This window comes from Lemur catta, chromosome X (assembly GCF_020740605.2).
Source record: "Lemur catta isolate mLemCat1 chromosome X, mLemCat1.pri, whole genome shotgun sequence".
Lineage (NCBI taxonomy): Eukaryota > Metazoa > Chordata > Mammalia > Primates > Lemuridae > Lemur > Lemur catta.
The window spans coordinates 59,779,092-59,796,002 of NC_059155.1; the positions used below are offsets into that span (position 1 = coordinate 59,779,092).

Sequence of the window (16,911 nt, forward strand, 5' to 3'; positions counted from 1 at the left end):
AGGCTGAGGCAGGAGGATCACTTGAGCCCAGGAGTTTGAGGTTGCTGTGAGCTAGGCTGACGCCACGGCACTCTAGCCAGGGCAAAAGAGTGAGACTCTGTCTCAAAAAAAAAAAAAAAAAAGAAAAAAGAAGTTTGGTTGACTAGATAGTTATTTAGGCAATTGCCCAGAGAAAACTCAGATAGTGCAGGGTGTTTTATGTTTGTCATCGGGGAGGCTTCTGTCACTGGGGAATGGGGCTACAGCCTGTGTCCCACTAGATTGAGTTCCCAGACCCAGGGGACTCAGAGAGGGCAGGAGAGCCCCACTGCGGGCTTAGGATCACTTGAAATCCCTGGAGATCCCCCCTCAGAGTTCTCAAAACTCTCCACCATGGTCCCTGTAGCTCCTTAGCCATTCCACTACTCTCCCACCTACCTGGATTGAGAAATGGGCTGGAAGTGACCGGATTCGGAGGCTGGCCAGCTATATTGGAGGGGGAGGTGCCCTATTTTAGGTTTCAGATCATGCCTGGTTCTCTGAGGGTCCACGATAAAGACCTCTATATCCTTTTTGGAGCCCTGGGAACCTCCCTGTGCCAGCCCTGTTGCTCTCCAAACTCCATCAGTCGAGAAATGGGGATGGGAAAGAACCCAGTCGATGTAAGACAGCTAGTGGTTTGCGGTGAGGGTTGGAGGTGGGCAGGAGGAGGCCAGCCTGGGGCTTCATATCCACCATGTTCCCTGGAGAGCTCCAATAAAAACAGCTTTGTAGGTTGGGTTTGAGCCCAGGCATTCATAAACAACTTTATGGTGTCACTTTTCCCAGCTCCTGACCTACGTGCCTATAGATTTGATCCTGATTTACATACCAAAGACTGAGAACTGACTAATGCTAGACCTCTGTCCGACTCCCAGGTTAACCACTGGGTGGTACACATGGGACAGACCCAAATAACACTATTAAGCCTGTGAAAACTGAGCGACATTGAAACCACACCCACAGAAGATAGGATGGAACCTGTGGCCTGAACATAACCATATAGATTGCCCGCTAAAACCAATATATCAACATTCTTCACATGTTTTAAACAAGACCCAGAGTCTCATTCTGTAATATTTAAAATGTCCAGGATACAACCCAAAATTACTCAGCATGCAAAGAACAATGAAATGCTAAATTCAAATGGGGAAAGACAACCAAGAGATGTCCAGAATGACATGATGCGATGTTGGGATGATCTGATAAGCACTATAAAGTGGCTATTATAAAAATGATTGATTGGCCGGGCGCAGTGGCTCACGCCTGTAATCCTAGCACTTTGGGAGGCTGAGGCGGGTGGATTGCTCGAGGTCAGGAGTTCGAGACCAGCCTCAGCAAGAGCAAGACCCCATCTCTACTAAAAATAGAAAGAAATTATCTGGACAACTAAAAAATATATATAGAAAAAATTAGCCGGGCATGGTGGCGCATGCCTGTAGTCCCAGCTACTCAGGAGGCTGAGGCAGGAGGATCGCTTGAGTCCAGGAGTTTGAGGTTGCTGTGAGCTAGGCTGACACCACGGCACTCACTCTAGCCTGGGCAACAGAGCGAGACTCTGTCTCAAAAAAAAAAAATATTGAGCAATTATGAAAATTCTTGAAACAAATATTAAAATGAAAAGTATTGGAATAGAAAAGGGAAGACATAAAGACTAAATGGAAATTTTAGAGCTGAAAGATAAAATTAAAAAAAAAATCACTGGATAGACTCAATAACAGAATAAAGATGACAGGGAAGAGCCAGTGAATTTGAAGATATATCAATAAAAATTATCCAACTGGAAAAACAGAGAAAGATTGAAAAACAACAAGCACCTCAGGAACCTGTGGGACAACAACAAAAAGTCTAATATTCAAGTCACTGGAGTCCCTCAAAGAGAGAAGTGTGGGGCAGAAAAAGTATTTGAAGAAATAGTGGGGCCAGGCAGGTGGCTCACGCCTGTAATCCTAGCACCCTGGGAGGCCGAGGTGGGAGGATCTCTTGAGGTCAGGAGTTTGAGACCAGTCTAAGCAAAATCAAGACCCCATCTCTACTAAAAACAGAAAAAATTAGCCCAGCGTGGTGGCGCATGCCTATAGTCCCAGCTACTCAGGAGGCTGAGGTGGGAGGATAGCTCGAGCCCAGGAGTTTGAGGCTGCTGTGAGTTCTGATGACGCTACTGCACTCTAGCCCAGGTGATAGAGCAAGACCCTGTCTCAAATATATATATATATGCCAATTATAAGTCAATAAAGCTATTTAAAAAAATATTCTTCCCAAAGTGATATATTTCTTTTATGTCCACTAGGTGGCAGTTGGAACCATTGATTTTGCCAGAGTATTTGCGCCTCATCCACCAGCAGTATTTTCAGTTTGTAAAATAACATAGGAAGTGTAATATCAAAGTAGGTTAAGCATTATGATATATTTTTATAAGATTGTGATGAAAAGAAAACAGGACCATGATTGTAATAGGTCATTACCAGGTTACTATTTATTAGTTTTTTTGAAGCTTTAGGTATAGTATGAAATGCAGAATAAAGAAGAGATATATGCGCCCCCCACAAAGCAATTTTCAAGGAATCAAGAGGCTGGTTGGCAGTTGAACAATTTTTGCATTTCTGTAGTACCTTTTACCGAAGCCTTATAGTGTGTTAACAAAGCCACCTGTCACCTCTTGTTAAAAATGCTCTGCCTTTTAAAAATTGTAAATTATTTAAAATTTTAACCCTGTTAATAATATGATTGCTTCACTTTTCTTTATAACTAGATTGAAATTCTAGCCCCAGAATTCTCTAGTTGTCTTCAAAGCTTCCTCTGGCAGCAAAGCAGACCTGTTGTCACCCTGCATAGGGGTAGGGGGCAATTCCTTTGACTCCCAGACCAGTTATCTGTTGAAAACAGAAAAGAACGAAACTCTGGCAAAAGGTAATTCACAAGCATTCTTCAAAATCACGTTCATGATTCATAATAATATACTTAGCCACCTACTATCCTTGTTTTATTCCCTATCATAAAAAGGAATTACTTGATTAGGTATTTATGATCCAACCCAATCATTCACGTAGATTATAATTCAGCTAGCAACCATTTACAACTAACTTGGACTTAAACCTGAATTTATTTCTATCATCTCCCATCTGTTAAAAAAGGGCTTTCCACATTTCTGTATTTCTTTTAAGCTCAAAAGATCTAATTTTTATTAGCGTTTTTTCTGTTGCAAAAAATGTTTAAAAACCTGAAAGTATTCTTATGATATCAAAACAATCAAGTGATCTTATAAACATGCTTCATATACTGTTTTTCCAAGCTTGTTCTACTGATTTGAAGAATTTCAACAAATACTACTGAAGCAAAAAAATAAAAAATAAAAAATTAGGCCGGGCTCGGTGGCTCATGCCTGTAATCCTAGCACTCTGGGAGGCTGAGGCGGGCGGATCGCTTGAGGTCAGGAGTTCAAGACCAGCCTGAGCAAGAGCGAGACCCCCGTCTCTACTAAAAGTAGAAACAAATTATCTGGACAACAAAAAATATATATAGAAAAAATTAGCCGGGCATGGTGGTGCATGCCTGTAGTCCCAGCTACTCGGGAGGCTGAGGCAGTAGGATCACTTCAGCCCAGGAGTTTGAGGTTGCTGTGAGCTGGGCTGACACCACGGCACTCACTCTAGCCTGGGCAACAGAGCGAGACTCTGTCTCAAAAAAAAAAAAAAAATTAAAGTATTGTACAAAGTAGGCTAAACACATTATCTTAACTTCAGATAACTTACAGTCTAGAAAATCTAGATAAAATGTTTTTAAGTCTAGGATAATAAGCTTAACATGCTAAATAGAATTATGTTTTGGAAGTATGCAAAAGTACCGATCACTCTGTTACTTAACAGAGGATTTCCCCACCCGACCACCAAAATAAAAGAAATAGCTGTATCACCTTGAAAATTCCACCAGCTTCAGGTTGCCTCAAAAGACTCTCGGAGTCCAACCCATCCCGGGCACAGGTCACATACATTTCTGAGTAATCCTTTCCTCCGAAGCAGCATGAAGTTGTTTTATCAACAGGCAACTTCACAGTTTGAAGTCTTTTCCCTAGACCACCAAATATTTTATTTAAAGTTCAGTTCTAGCAGTTTCCAACCCGTGCAACATATCTGGACCCTTTGTGGAGCAATAGGGAAGTTCTAAGAACACCGTGGAGGTCAGAATTCATCCAGGTATCTAATATTTAACCTATCTTCCCTGACAATTTATTTTGAGCAAAAAGACCTCCATAGGAAAAGAAGTTCTGACTATAAGTTTGGGGCTGTAGCTGTGGTCTTTATTTCTGAAATTGTTCAATTGAGACCACTGCATTTGTCTCTCACTTCATTAGTGATGAGGTTTCCCCGGTCCCTAGTGTCTCGTGTTTCCTAGACATGATTTTTCACTGTGCCATGGAACTACCTGTCTCTGGATCTAAACGGATCACTCTTCCTCCGTTGTAACAGGCCACCCAGAGCTTCCCCTCTGCATCGATGCACATTCCGTCTGGGATTTGTTCTTCTTTCTCCAGTTTGTAAACGCTTCTGCGGTTGGCTATGGTTGAAAAACAAAAACAAAAACTAAAACAAAACAACAAAACAACAGGCCTCTCAATACTGAGCATCAAACACTGAGCTCTCAAGTTGATTATAAACACTGATCTTGGGTTTATCTAGTGTCTGGCCTCTGAACAAAGGATTTTCACTGCATGATTTGGGGTGGGTTCCCTCTCTTTCGTTTGGGTACAGACATTATCTGTTGAAGCTTTCAGAAGAGAGAAAAAAGAGAAGCAGAATTCTTACTATAATATCAATAGCTTTTTTTTTTTTTTTTGAGGCTGACCTGAGCTGAGGCCCTGCGCAGCCATCTCAAGTTCATGTCGGTCTGTGGTTAGACCTTTGCTGGTTTAGTTACCAAAATGCCTACTTATTAACTCCAAGATCTATAAGGCAACTTAATGGTCCATGTGAATAGTTCATACACAAAAACTAGTAAGATATATGAGTTCTTTTTTTTACCTGACTGAATGCTCCAAAATCAAGACGAAATATTAGAAGAGCTTATTTCTGATAGGAGGGGCATTCAGAAATGAACTTGCTGGCCTTAAGGCCGGGGGGGGGGGGAAACCACAGTATACAAAAAACAAATATCAAAATCCAGAGAGGCCGGGCGTGGTGGCTCACGCCTGTAATCCTAGCATTCTGGGAGGCCGAGGCGGGTGGATCGCTTGAGGTCAGGAGTTGGAGACCAGCCTGAGCGAGACCCCGTCTCTACTAAAAATAGAAATAAATTATCTGGACAACTAAAAATATATATAGAAAAAATTAGCCAGGCATGGTGGCACATGCCTATTGTCCCAGCTACTCGGGAGGCTGAGGCAGGAGGATCGCTTAAGCCCAGGAGTTTGAGGTTGCTGTGAGCTAGGCTGATGCCACGGCACTCACTCTAGCCCGGGCAACAAAGTGAGACTCTGTCTCAAAAAAAAAAAAAAAAAAACAAATCCAGAGGAATTTTTATGCTACAAAATCCAGGTCACTACAGTAATTAAATTGAGGTGTAATGGAAAAATGTTAAAACCATGTACAGGGAAAATGGATAAAAAGAGTCATAAAAACAGAGTACTACATATTTCAAAGCAAGACTTCTGTACTGGAACAGTTTGCCTCTGATGAAATCTGTGTGGAGAGTCTTGTGCTTTTTTGCAAGTCATTTTTATTATCGGTTTTGCTCTTTTGGTTTGGCATCTTTCATGAAACAGTTTCAAGGACTCCCTTCTGAATTCTTCTATATAATTCCTTCCCTCCCAGTTTCCAACTATAGCTCATTTAAAGCACATTGATGGATTGGACAACCTGCAATTACTTTTTTTTTTTTTTTTTGCTTTTCCATTTTGAAAGGTTGGTAATTTGCCTCTCAGCACTTGCCTATGGCCAACTACAGTACAAATGAGAAATATCAACCCCATATTCTAATTTTCTGCCCTTTTCTCCCATTCTGTTGTGTATTATTTGCTTTTAGGCACCTCCTAAAAGGTGGAACAGGATCCCTCTTACAGTGAGCCCCTTTCTGGTGTCGATGGCAAGGAAGAGGATTATGGCTGTATCCATGTTATGCCAACTATGGCCATATTTAATTGTGTTGAGGGCCATGGTTTGACTGCAACACAGTCAAGTCTGTGTCATCATTACTATATTGGAATAAAGTCACTGGCAAGCTTTCTATTTGACGAGGAAGGACCTCTTCCCATGGGTTGAGGGAGAGGTGCTTTAGCAGTTACAAACATATGAAAACAATACCAGCAGTATTGAGAAAAATATTTAGAAAGTACATACAGATCTGTCCTGTCTGCAGGTCATAGTCAAAGGCATCCACAGAGTAGGACAGGCTGTCGATGTAATAGAAGATTTTGTGGTCTAGGGACCAATCCAAGCCATTGGAGATGTCCACCTGGTCAAAGTACTTTTTCACGTGGTGGTCGGGAAACAGAGAGTACAGGGACCCTTGGTGGCGCTCCAGAACCGCAGGGGCCGTCTCCTCGGCCATGGTGCCTATGAAACCAAAGCGCACTGAGCTCTGCCCCACAGCGTCGCGCCCCACGCGCCACAACATCCTTTCTCACCAGGGAGCCTTTGTAGTGTTTAAATTAAGGAAATGACTACACAATCTCAGGCTGGATCCTGTATTTTTAAAAAGTGACAGCTACCTTACTTATAATGCAAATTAAAACAGCTCAGAGAGGTTCTGGTTCCAGATAAGAAGGAGTATAAACATGCACCAACCTCATTTTCTGCCCGCTGCAAGCACAGCTAGAAAACATGGATAAAACCGTCTGGCGCAGCTATTTGAGAACTCTGAAAAGCAAATGTTAGCAGGCAGCTCAGGGAAGAACAGCAGAGTTTGAAATATTAATACTACCTAATGGCCGATGAGTTTTTCATTTTCTTCTCCGATATTTCCCGGCCTGAAGCCAATGCAACCTGAAATCTGGAAGTGTGCACTGTGATGCAGACAGACAGAGATCCTAAAGAAACCCTCTAGAGCTGGCTCAAGGAGCAGAAAATGCAATTTCTGAAGTTTAGAGAGAGTGGAGGAAATCCCCAGGTTATTTTCCACCCCTTTAAAAAATTTTTTTTAATTTTTATTATGGGTACATAATAGTTGTACATCTTTATAGGGTACATGTGATGTTTTGATACAGGCATACAATGTGAATTAATCAGATCAGGGTAATTGGGGTATCCAACACCTCAGGCATTTATCATTTCTTTGTGTTAGGAACATTCTGATTCCCCTCTTTAGTTATTTTAAAGTATACCCTAACTTGTTCTTGATTAGAAGTCACTTTGTTGTGCTATTAAATATTGTTCATTCTATCTAACTATATTTTTTCCCACCTTTTTTTCCCATTCTTTCATGCATGATTCTCCAGGCAGTTCTGCAGCAGGGACAGCGACAGCAGAGAGAATGGCCAGCAATAGGAAACTACAGGAGTCAAAAGGGTGGAGCCCATCACTGTTGCTTTTATATTCTCTCTTTCTCTGACCTGCTGCTGCTTGGCCTCAGGGGTAGCACAATTATAGAGATGGGTGGTTTCTGGCTGGAGGAATGAAGAGGAGAGCTCCAGAAGACTGGAAAGTACTGAGAGATAGTGTAGAGGCAGTTGCTCAGGAATGCAACCCCATAAAGCTGTTTATGATCTCCCAGGCTCGTCCTGGGTAGGCTCCTAGGCATGGATTGCATTCTAACTCACATACCAAAGATGCTGGGACGGAATTGGAGCTAATGGATAGAACTCCTTCTGGGTCCCAGACTGACCACTTGGTGGCACACATATGGGGCAGATCCTAATAGTACCCAATAGAAAGCAGGTTGGGGCCGGGTGCGGTGGCTCACGCCTGTAATCCTAGCCCTCTGGGAGGCCGAGGTGGGAGGATCGCTCGACGTCAGGAGTTCGAGACCAGCCTGAGCAAGAGCGAGACCCCGTCTCTACTAAAAAAATAGAAAGAAATCAGCTAGACAACTAAAAAATATATAGAAAAATTAGCAGGGCATGGTGGTGGATCCCTGTAGTCCCAGCTACTCGGGAGGCTGAGGCAGTAGGATTGCTTGAGCCCAGGAGTTTGAGGTTGTTGTGAGCTAGGCTGATGCCATGGCACTCTGGCCTGGGCAACAGAGTGAGACTCTATCTCAAAAAAAAAAAAAAAAAGAAAAGAAAACAAAAAGAAAGCAGTTGGAATTTGTGGCCTGAACCTAAACAAATACACCTCCTACTAAGACAGCTACAACAATATTCTTCAAAGGATTTAAATAAGACTTGGTCTCATAACATAATATTCAAAATGTCTAGGACACAACCCCAAATTACTTGGCAACACAAAGAAGCATGAAAATCTCAACCTGCATAGGACAAGATAATCAACAGATGCCAAAAACGAGATGGCACAGATGTTGGAATTATTTGACAAAGACCAAGACAGCACTTATAAAGAAAACTCAAGTAAGCAATCATAAACAGCCATGAAACAAAACTCAAAACAGAAAATATCATCAAAGAAGTAGAAGATATAAATAATAATCAAATGAAAATTTTAGAACTGAAAAATAAAACACCTGAAATAAAAACCTCCCAGAATGGACTCAATAGCAGAACAGAGATAACAGAGGAAAGAGTCAGTGGTGTACCTGATGATGGATCGATATAAATTACCCAAACTGAACAACAAAGAGAAAAGATCAGAAGAAAAAGGACCAGAGTCTCATGGATTCATGAGACAACAACAAAAGTGCTAATGTGGCCAAGCGCAGTGGCTCACACCTGTAATCCCAGCACTTTGGGAGGCCAAGGTGGGAGGATTGCTCTAGGCCAGGAGTTTGAGACCAGCCTGGGCAACATAGTGAGAACCCATCTCTATAAAAAATTAAAAAATTAGCCAGCCAGACGTGGTGGCACATGCCTGTAGCCCCGGCTACTTGGGAGGCTCAGCCCAGGAGTTCAAGGTTACAGTGAGCTATTATCACACCACTGCAGTTTAGTGTTGGTGAGATAGTGAGACCCTGTCTCTAAAAAAAAGGGCTAATGTGTCATTGGGTTTCTAGAGAAGAAGAAAGAGTTCAGGGTCAAAAAATCATTTGAAGATTACATGGCTCAAAACTCCTCAAGTTTGGTGGAAAGCATAAAACTGAAAAAAGCTGAACAAATCCCAAACAAGATAAACCCAAAGAAACCCATACCCAGGCACATCATAATCAAATTGCTGAAAACTCAAGTCAGATAAAAATGCTTGAAAGCAATGAAAGAAAAATGACACATTACATATAGGGGGATGATTTCAGGGACAAAGAGAAGTACTACATATTAAAAATGGTCAACTCACTGAGAAGACATAGTAATCCTAAATGTGTATGTGCTTAGCAACAGAGCTTCAAAATACACAAAGCAAAAGTTGTTAGAACTGAAAGGAGAAATAGACCATCTAACCCCTCTCTTGGCAATAGATTCAAGTAGACAGAAAATCAGCGACAATATAGAAGAACTGAGTACCATCAACCAACTGGATTCAATTGACATTTATGGAATGCTCCACCCAACGACAGCAGATACACATTTTTCTCAAGTGCAGGTGGAATATTTCAGTCATTGGAATCATTATTCGATCCTCACTTAGAGAGACTTGAGTGTGATCTCCAGGGACAGAGAAGAATTTGACTATAATGAAGAAACTGGAAAGCTCATCTACTCTATCACACTCCATCTGAAAGAACATTGAATTAGAGAAGGAAAATGGACTAAAAATGGGCAGCCTGAATAGCAAGCAAGACGGGATAGATCCTCCTTCCCTGGGGAAAAGGATGTTCTCAGCAGTTTCCTGCTATGGGGCAGTTGAGGTTGTTTCCTTAATATTCCTCTGCACTATCTGCCTCACAGAAGGAGATGCCTGGAACATGGATGTGAATCCCCCACTGCTTGGAAAGGGCTTGTCCTTAGTGGGTCAGAATAACCTAGAGTCCTGGTTTATTCTTCATTATCTAGTAGCAAGTACAGACAGGTCAGACCTTGGGTGTGGTTATACCTTCAGGATACGACCATTTTGAGATTCTATCTAGACTATAAGATGATGCCACCCTTTTCTGGGCCTGGGACACCTCTGAGCACCTGTTGAGAGCCAAGATCTGTCTCTAGAAACAGGTTCTTGGGTGCTTCTGTCACATGCATGCCACTAGTAGGTACACCCACAGTGATGCCTAAAATTTTAAGGGGTCTCCTGACAGCTCAGAGCCTCCAGGTTAAAAACTCAGGCCTTGGAGAACACCTTCATTTTTGTCTCGCAAAGTGCCACAGAACTGTAAACTTCTAGCCATAGAGAGAGAAAATCAGTTTCATCAGGAGGTGAAGTATCTAAGCATATTTCTTTATCCTGCAGAAATTACTGACAGAAGGGATTCTGATGGATTCTCATCTTTAATCTTTGAACCCATCCTGGACGATATCTATGGTTGTGTAAAGTCCAGGAAGATGGAGAACAGTCTACAGCCAGCTGCTCAGGTCTCACCTGCCTTCCATGTTGAACTTGAATGGAGCCAGGACAGCATGGCCAACAAGGTGAGGGGCAGAGTGGGGAGGTGGAAACAGCAGAAGTGGAGAATCAACTTTGGCAAACTTAGATGGTTATTACAATGAGAGGGAAATGAGGAATATGTGTGAAATGCATTATCTAATTTAAAACTGTAGTTAAAATCCTTTTCAAGCTGCACGTGAGTCATTCTGCAACCATCATCCTTAAAGGTTGGTTCAAGCAAGAATTGTCAATGAATGTAGACCCTAAGGGAGGAATGTTGATGAGGACCAGGATATCTGCGTGGATTTAAAGTATCTCCCCACATTGTAGCCAGCCTCCAAGATAGCCCCTAAGGGTCCCTGCCTTCCAGTATTCACACCCTTACATAGTTTCCCTCTGCCATTGTCTGTGTGACCAATAGCATGCAGCAGAAGTGATGGTATGTCACTTCCGGGATTGGTTAAAGTAAGACCGTAGCTTCCATCTTGGGCTCTCCTTTATCACCAGCTCTGGGGAAAGCCATGTCCCAAGTGGCCTCAGGGAGACGCCACGTGGTAAGGAACTGAAGCCTCCTGCCCACCTCTAGGTGAGTGAGCTTGGAAGCAGATCCTCCAGGCCCCTTCAGGGAGTCCAGCCTCTTCCAAGGCTGCAGCCCTGGCTGACAGCCTGACTATGACCTTCTGAGGTGGCCTGAATTAGAAGCATTCAGCCAAGCTGCACCCAGATTCTTGACCTTCAGAAACTATGTGAGATAATAAATATTTGTTGTTTTAAAGCCACTAAATTTCAGGGTAATTTGTTATCCAGCAATATACAACTGATAAACTCCACAAATTGTTTATAAATTGCAATTAAAAATAATCACTATGCAGTAGAGAAACCTGACAGGACCTTAAGTGGGTGATCAAAGTGCATATCACCAGGGAGGGGCAGAAGGACATCAGGTGCCTCCAAATGGGATCCCCTGAGAACATTACTTACGTGGTAGTCCAGCCAAGAACACACAACAGCAACCTAATCGCAAGGAGACATCAGACAAATACAAAAGGAGGAATGTTCTATTTTTACAAAGGGGGGTGTTGAGTGGAATTATATTCCTTACAAATGGCAATGTCATAAAAAACAAAGAAAGGCTATGGAAATGTTCCAGGTTAAAAAATATTAAAGAGATGTGACAATTAAATGTGACATACGCTCCTAAACTGGATCCTGTATTGGAGGGGAAAATGGTATAAAGAACCTTGTTTGGACAATTGACAAAACTGGAATTGAGATAGTACATCAGCTAAAATCATTGTATGTTAAACTTCTTGAAGTTGATCGCTGTAACTGTGGTCACGTAAGAATCTGTCATTTTTTCTTGGGAAATTCACACCGCAGTATTTTAGGGGTAGTGACACATGACATTGCAACCTATTCTCAAATAATTCTGGAGGTAAATGTGTTTAGATACACACAGAGAGCAAAGGACAAAGCAAGTAGAACAAAATGTTAACAACAGGTGAATCTACGTAAAGACTATACAGGTGGTGTTTGTCCAATTCTTACTTTGTTCTGTAAATTTGAAATTATTTTCAATTTGAACATCAATAACAACAAAACCTCTGGATTTAAAGCTCATTCAAACCAACAAAGTGCCATACAGATTTTGGTCTCTGCTAAAGACAGAAATAGAAAAGAATATCCAGGAAGATTTTCTCATAGGATTTTTTCTTTTGAGTGATACAAGTTACTCAGGCAATAATAAAAGAACCCAAGACCCGTTATGAATAACGCTTTTGCCACCACAGCAGTGAGAACTTTCTAAGTCATAGCGTTTCCTCCAAAGCTCAGTAAGCGGGCGCTAAAGAGAAATCATACCAGCAAAGTATCTCCCGGCCGGATCCACCTTCCCGTCATTGAATCGATTGTTTTTCTTGTCTTTATCCACTGTGGCCAGGGCAGCTATCGATCCATCTTCCCAGTTCAAAGTGCAGAACTTTGTTCCCGTGGTGGCGACATAGCCTCCTGACTGGCGAAGGGCCACAGAGCTCACTGGGGCATCTGTAGAGGCAAAAGCAGCAGTTAGAAGGCAGCAGCGACCCAGTGGCCATTGTCAAAAGAGCTGGGCTCATTCTCTTCCTTCTGTTGAGTAGGGAAGGCTCCGTGACTGAGTATATTTGTTGAGCACAAACTCTTTGTGCTATCCTGGACAGCAAGGATAGAAAGAATAAAACCCAACTCCGCTGGGAGCTTCTAGTCTAGTGGGAGAAGCAGAGGAGTCAAACCACAGCAGCCACAAGACATCTGGGCAGTTGCCACATCAAGTTCACAGGAGGGGTTCCTAATGTAGGGGCACCAGGACAGTCACAGAGCAAGTGATGCTCAATTTTGCCTGACCTCCAGGAAAATTCAGAGACACAAACTGTGTTTAGTTACAGCAACTAGGTTTTGTGACATCTCTCTCCTCCTCCAGTACAGGCCTTGTCTTTTTTAAGGGGCCCTATATTATATGTATTTAATTGAAAATTGTTTCTCAAATCCTTTTTGGAAGTAAGCATGGTAAAACTAATAAATAGATAGAAATATAGATGCAGTGACAGTACAGTCACATCTCTTCATTGTATATTTTGTATTTTCAAATTTTAGGTTTCCTGGGTTATAAGAAAACTTTTTTTTTTTAAGTGGAGAGATTGATTACCGTGGTGAGCAGTCACAGGAAATAAATTGATCAGAACTGGTTTGGAAAACTTTTCCTAACCACCTATTCAGTGCAAAGCGATGGGAGCTCTAGGAGCAGCTCTTAGCTCAAACCCTGCTCCCAGGTTGATTTGAGCCACGGAGGGTTCCAGGGAAGGTGCAGGACATTATTCGGAGGCTCACACTCTCATCAGAGATCCCAACCTGCAGCCTGAGACTTCTCCTGGTAGCTCCCTAAGCTACTGCTCACACCACAAGCCCTTTCCATGGTTGGGTGGGGGGGGGATTTGTGGATTAGGGGCTGAGAAACAGACTAGGGAAGGCAATGGGTTCCCATCCCAGCTCTGCCCTCAGAGATCACAGTGACTTTGCCTCCAGCCACAGTAATATTTCTGGGTGAATTAAAAAGCTTTTCCCGGTGGGGCGAGGTGGCTCACACCTGTAATCCTAGCACTCTGGGAGGCCGAGGTGGGAGGATCGCTTGAGGTCAGGAGTTCGAGACTAGCCTGAGCAAGAATGAGACCCTGTCTCTACTAAAAATAGAAAAATTAGCCAGGTGTGGTAGTGCGCCTGTAGTCCCAGCTACTCAGGAGGCTAAAGCAGGAGGATCGCTTGAGCCCCGGAGTTTGAGGCTGCTGTGAGCTATGATGATGCCACTGCGGTCTAGCCCAGCGAGACAAGAACAAGACTGTCTAAAAAAAAAAAAAAAGCTGTTCCCTCTCATTAAAAAAAGTTTGAGGTCCCCAGTTCTACGTGGAGAAAGAGAGAGTCCCTAGGTTACAGGAATTCCTGGTATTTTTTCCCATAAGCACAATGAAAACAAGAAACTTTTTCTCCCCAATCATGTCAAGCTTCCCTTGGGCCACCTAAAGTGATAAACTCCTTCTCTGGAACTCATAGGGCCATAAAGGGAACTGCACTCACACACACATGAAATTCTGCCATGAATCCTGTTGTGTGCAATGGACAAAGATAGTCCTGGTTGATGCTTTTAAGTCCAAAAACTCTTCTTTATGATCAAAGAAGGGAGATACCCATTATTATTATTATTATTTTTGCAAATTAAGGTCTTGGCCTGACCCAAGGCAGACAACAGGTCTGTAACTTTCCAGGCTGTTATCTGAAGGTGTTCAGGAAAGACAGACACTGCAGTGCCTTGGCATCCTGATAAAACTGGCAATGTTGCCTCTCACTCCAAGAGGAAGAGGAAAATACTGACCACCCAGAACTTACTCATGGGTCAGACTGGGAGGACATGGAGTGTGCACACAGAGAGCATGACAATTCCCAACGTTTCAAAGCATATTCAGTATGGTTCAACAAGAAGGGCCCCCAGGAATGACAGATACCCCTCCCCTGGGAAAAGGCGGCTGACTGCAAAGATCCTTACCCACGGTCACTCGCTGCACTTGCTTGGTGAGCGGATTCCATCGGCAAATCTTTCTTGCAGGAATGTCTACGAAGAGCAGAGTGTTGGACGCTTCCTCCCATACGGGAGACTCCCCACACCGGCAGTTCTCCCGCAAGACACACTCAATCTTGATGGAAGCCATTGTCACGAGGGAGGGCTACTGAAAGTAGCAGAGATAAAATGAAATGTAATCGCCAGGAGCAAATTCAGTAAAACACCTGCCTTAAGGCCCTGGCAAGATCTCGGGACAGACGACTTGATTAGAACTGGAAAGGCTGAACACACTTTCCCGAAATCAGAACAAGACATGCAGCGTGGCAGGAAGAGACATGCATGCAAAAGAAGGAACAGCAGCTAGGAGAGAACGTGAGACATCCTCAGTCAACTTACCGGTGACTTTTTCCCCCAAGCTTTCTTTAAAAAGGAAAGAAAAGCCGACACTTTGACCTCCACACCTTGGCGCTAGTGACCCTCAGAGAGCTGGCTGCTGGGACAGTGCAGGGCTGCCCTTTATGCCGGCACCCTTGGCCCCAAGGCGGGTCAGGAGGCGTGCAGCTCTCCCATTGGTGGCCTCTCTGGGTGTCTGCAGGTGCTTTCTCCTGCCACACCCCTGTCCCAACTGTCGGTGTTGTTAATTCCCTTCTCTGACAGTTCAGTTTGGAGGCCAGGGCCTTCCTCATCTTTCTTTCTCTCTCTTTCAAGTCTCGCTCTGTCGCCTGGGCTAGAGTGCTGCCCTGGTGTCATCATAGCTCACAGCAGCCTCAAACTCCTGGGCTCAAGTGATCCTCCTGCTTCAGCCTCCCCAGTAGCTGAGACTACAGGCGCGTGCTATGACGATGCCTGGCTAATTTTTTATATTTTTACTAAAGACGGGGTCTCACTTTTGCTCAGGCTGGTCTCTAACTCCAGCGCTCAAGCAATCCTCCCGCCTCGGCCTCCTAGAGTGCTAGGATGACAGGTGTAAGGCACCGTGCCCCGCCCTCATGTGCATTTTTCTGAACTGCGTTTTTATTTTATTATTTATTTATTTCATTCTGCGTGTGGTTGATTTGTTTGAACTGCATTTGTAGACCTATGCTCATGGGTGACAATACGCTGAATTAGAACTATCGTCCATTTTCAAACTGAGCCAGTGGAAGAGGCGGAGGAAGAGATCCGGGCTGGGTCCCTGCGCGATTTCTTGCTTCCTAGGGCTGGCACCACGCCAGTTTGGCAAGGAGTCTAGAACTCTGAGGGCTAGGAACATTTTATGCTGGGACTTTAGGCCAGAGACTATGACCAGTGAACTCCAAGAACAAGAACAATGATCAGAAAAGGAGAAAAGGATCAGATAAGAATCCCACGTGAGAGAGGAAAGACAGGCGACTTTCAAAAGCCGCCTTTCTCTTTCCCAAACTGCGCCCTAAGCGGGCAGGTTTCCAGCGAAGATAAAAACTGCTCCCATCCCCGTCCTTCTGCCTGGGAATCCCGTGTATCTGCTTTGAAGCAAGTGATTCCCACACATGGGTGGTCGAATGAATGGGGGGGGGGAAGGAAAATAATCTTTGGTTTAATATTTCTTTCAACAAACCACGTAAAAAAAAACACACACGGCTCAAACCAGTTTCAAATACTGACTTCCCAGGGCATTTGGAATGTTCAGCCGCTGCTAAAACCGGGCTCAGACTCCAAAGGCCTTGGTGCTATCAATCTTAGATAAGGCCCAAGATCAGAAGTGCGACTTTTGCAATAGGGACTTTTAACCCCACGCTCCGTTGTGCAAGCCGGGGGCTGCCAAATGTCCCATTTCTGCTAGGGCACTAGGGGAGTGGGGACGGGGCGCCTTGGCGTCCCGGCTGCTCCCGGAGTACGTATGTGAGTGAGGGGCCTCCTCGCGATCTGGTAGCGCCGCTGCGGCCTCGGCAGATGGCGACAGCGACCGCGAGGCACTGGGAAGCTGGAGGTTGAGCCCGCCTCGTTCCCGTCCCCAGAGCGGGCCTCTGACTAGGGCGCACAGCCAGCCCCGCCAAGCGGGCTGCTGGTCCCAGGTTGCGGAGGGGCCATTCAGCCTCCTTCTGGCCGCCCCTGATCGCGAGCCCCGGCGGAGCGAGCGGGTCGTGCTCTGCTATCACGGGCCTTTCCTCTCCAGGGAGGGGGCGGGGAGGCCGACCTGACCGGGGCACTCACCGGGCTGGGGACTTCTCTCGCGGCTCGAAGGTCAGGCAGCCGAGCGCCGGGGGACAAGCCCCGCCCGGGACACGTGGCTTG

At 44.3% G+C, this 16,911-nt stretch overlaps 1 protein-coding gene across 3 annotated transcripts; it reads right to left on the reverse strand.

The window, feature by feature from the left end:
- Positions 1–2,469: 2,469 nt before the first annotated feature.
- RGN (regucalcin) lies at positions 2,470–16,911 on the reverse strand. Of its 3 annotated transcripts, none has more exons than XM_045538526.1 (7): positions 16,831–16,911; positions 14,644–14,824; positions 12,435–12,617; positions 6,351–6,566; positions 4,441–4,572; positions 3,932–4,086; positions 2,470–2,891 (listed from the first exon to the last, which is right to left on the reverse strand). In XM_045538526.1, the coding sequence occupies exons 2-7, from the start codon at positions 14,804–14,806 to the stop codon at positions 2,841–2,843; spliced, it is 900 nt and encodes a 299-aa protein (XP_045394482.1). In that variant the 5' UTR covers positions 14,807–14,824; positions 16,831–16,911; the 3' UTR covers positions 2,470–2,840. The 3 variants fall into 3 exon arrangements, with proteins under 3 accessions (XP_045394482.1, XP_045394481.1, XP_045394483.1); XM_045538525.1 differs by lacking the exon at positions 16,831–16,911 and adding an exon at positions 15,055–15,166; XM_045538527.1 differs by lacking the exons at positions 6,351–6,566; positions 16,831–16,911 and adding an exon at positions 15,055–15,166.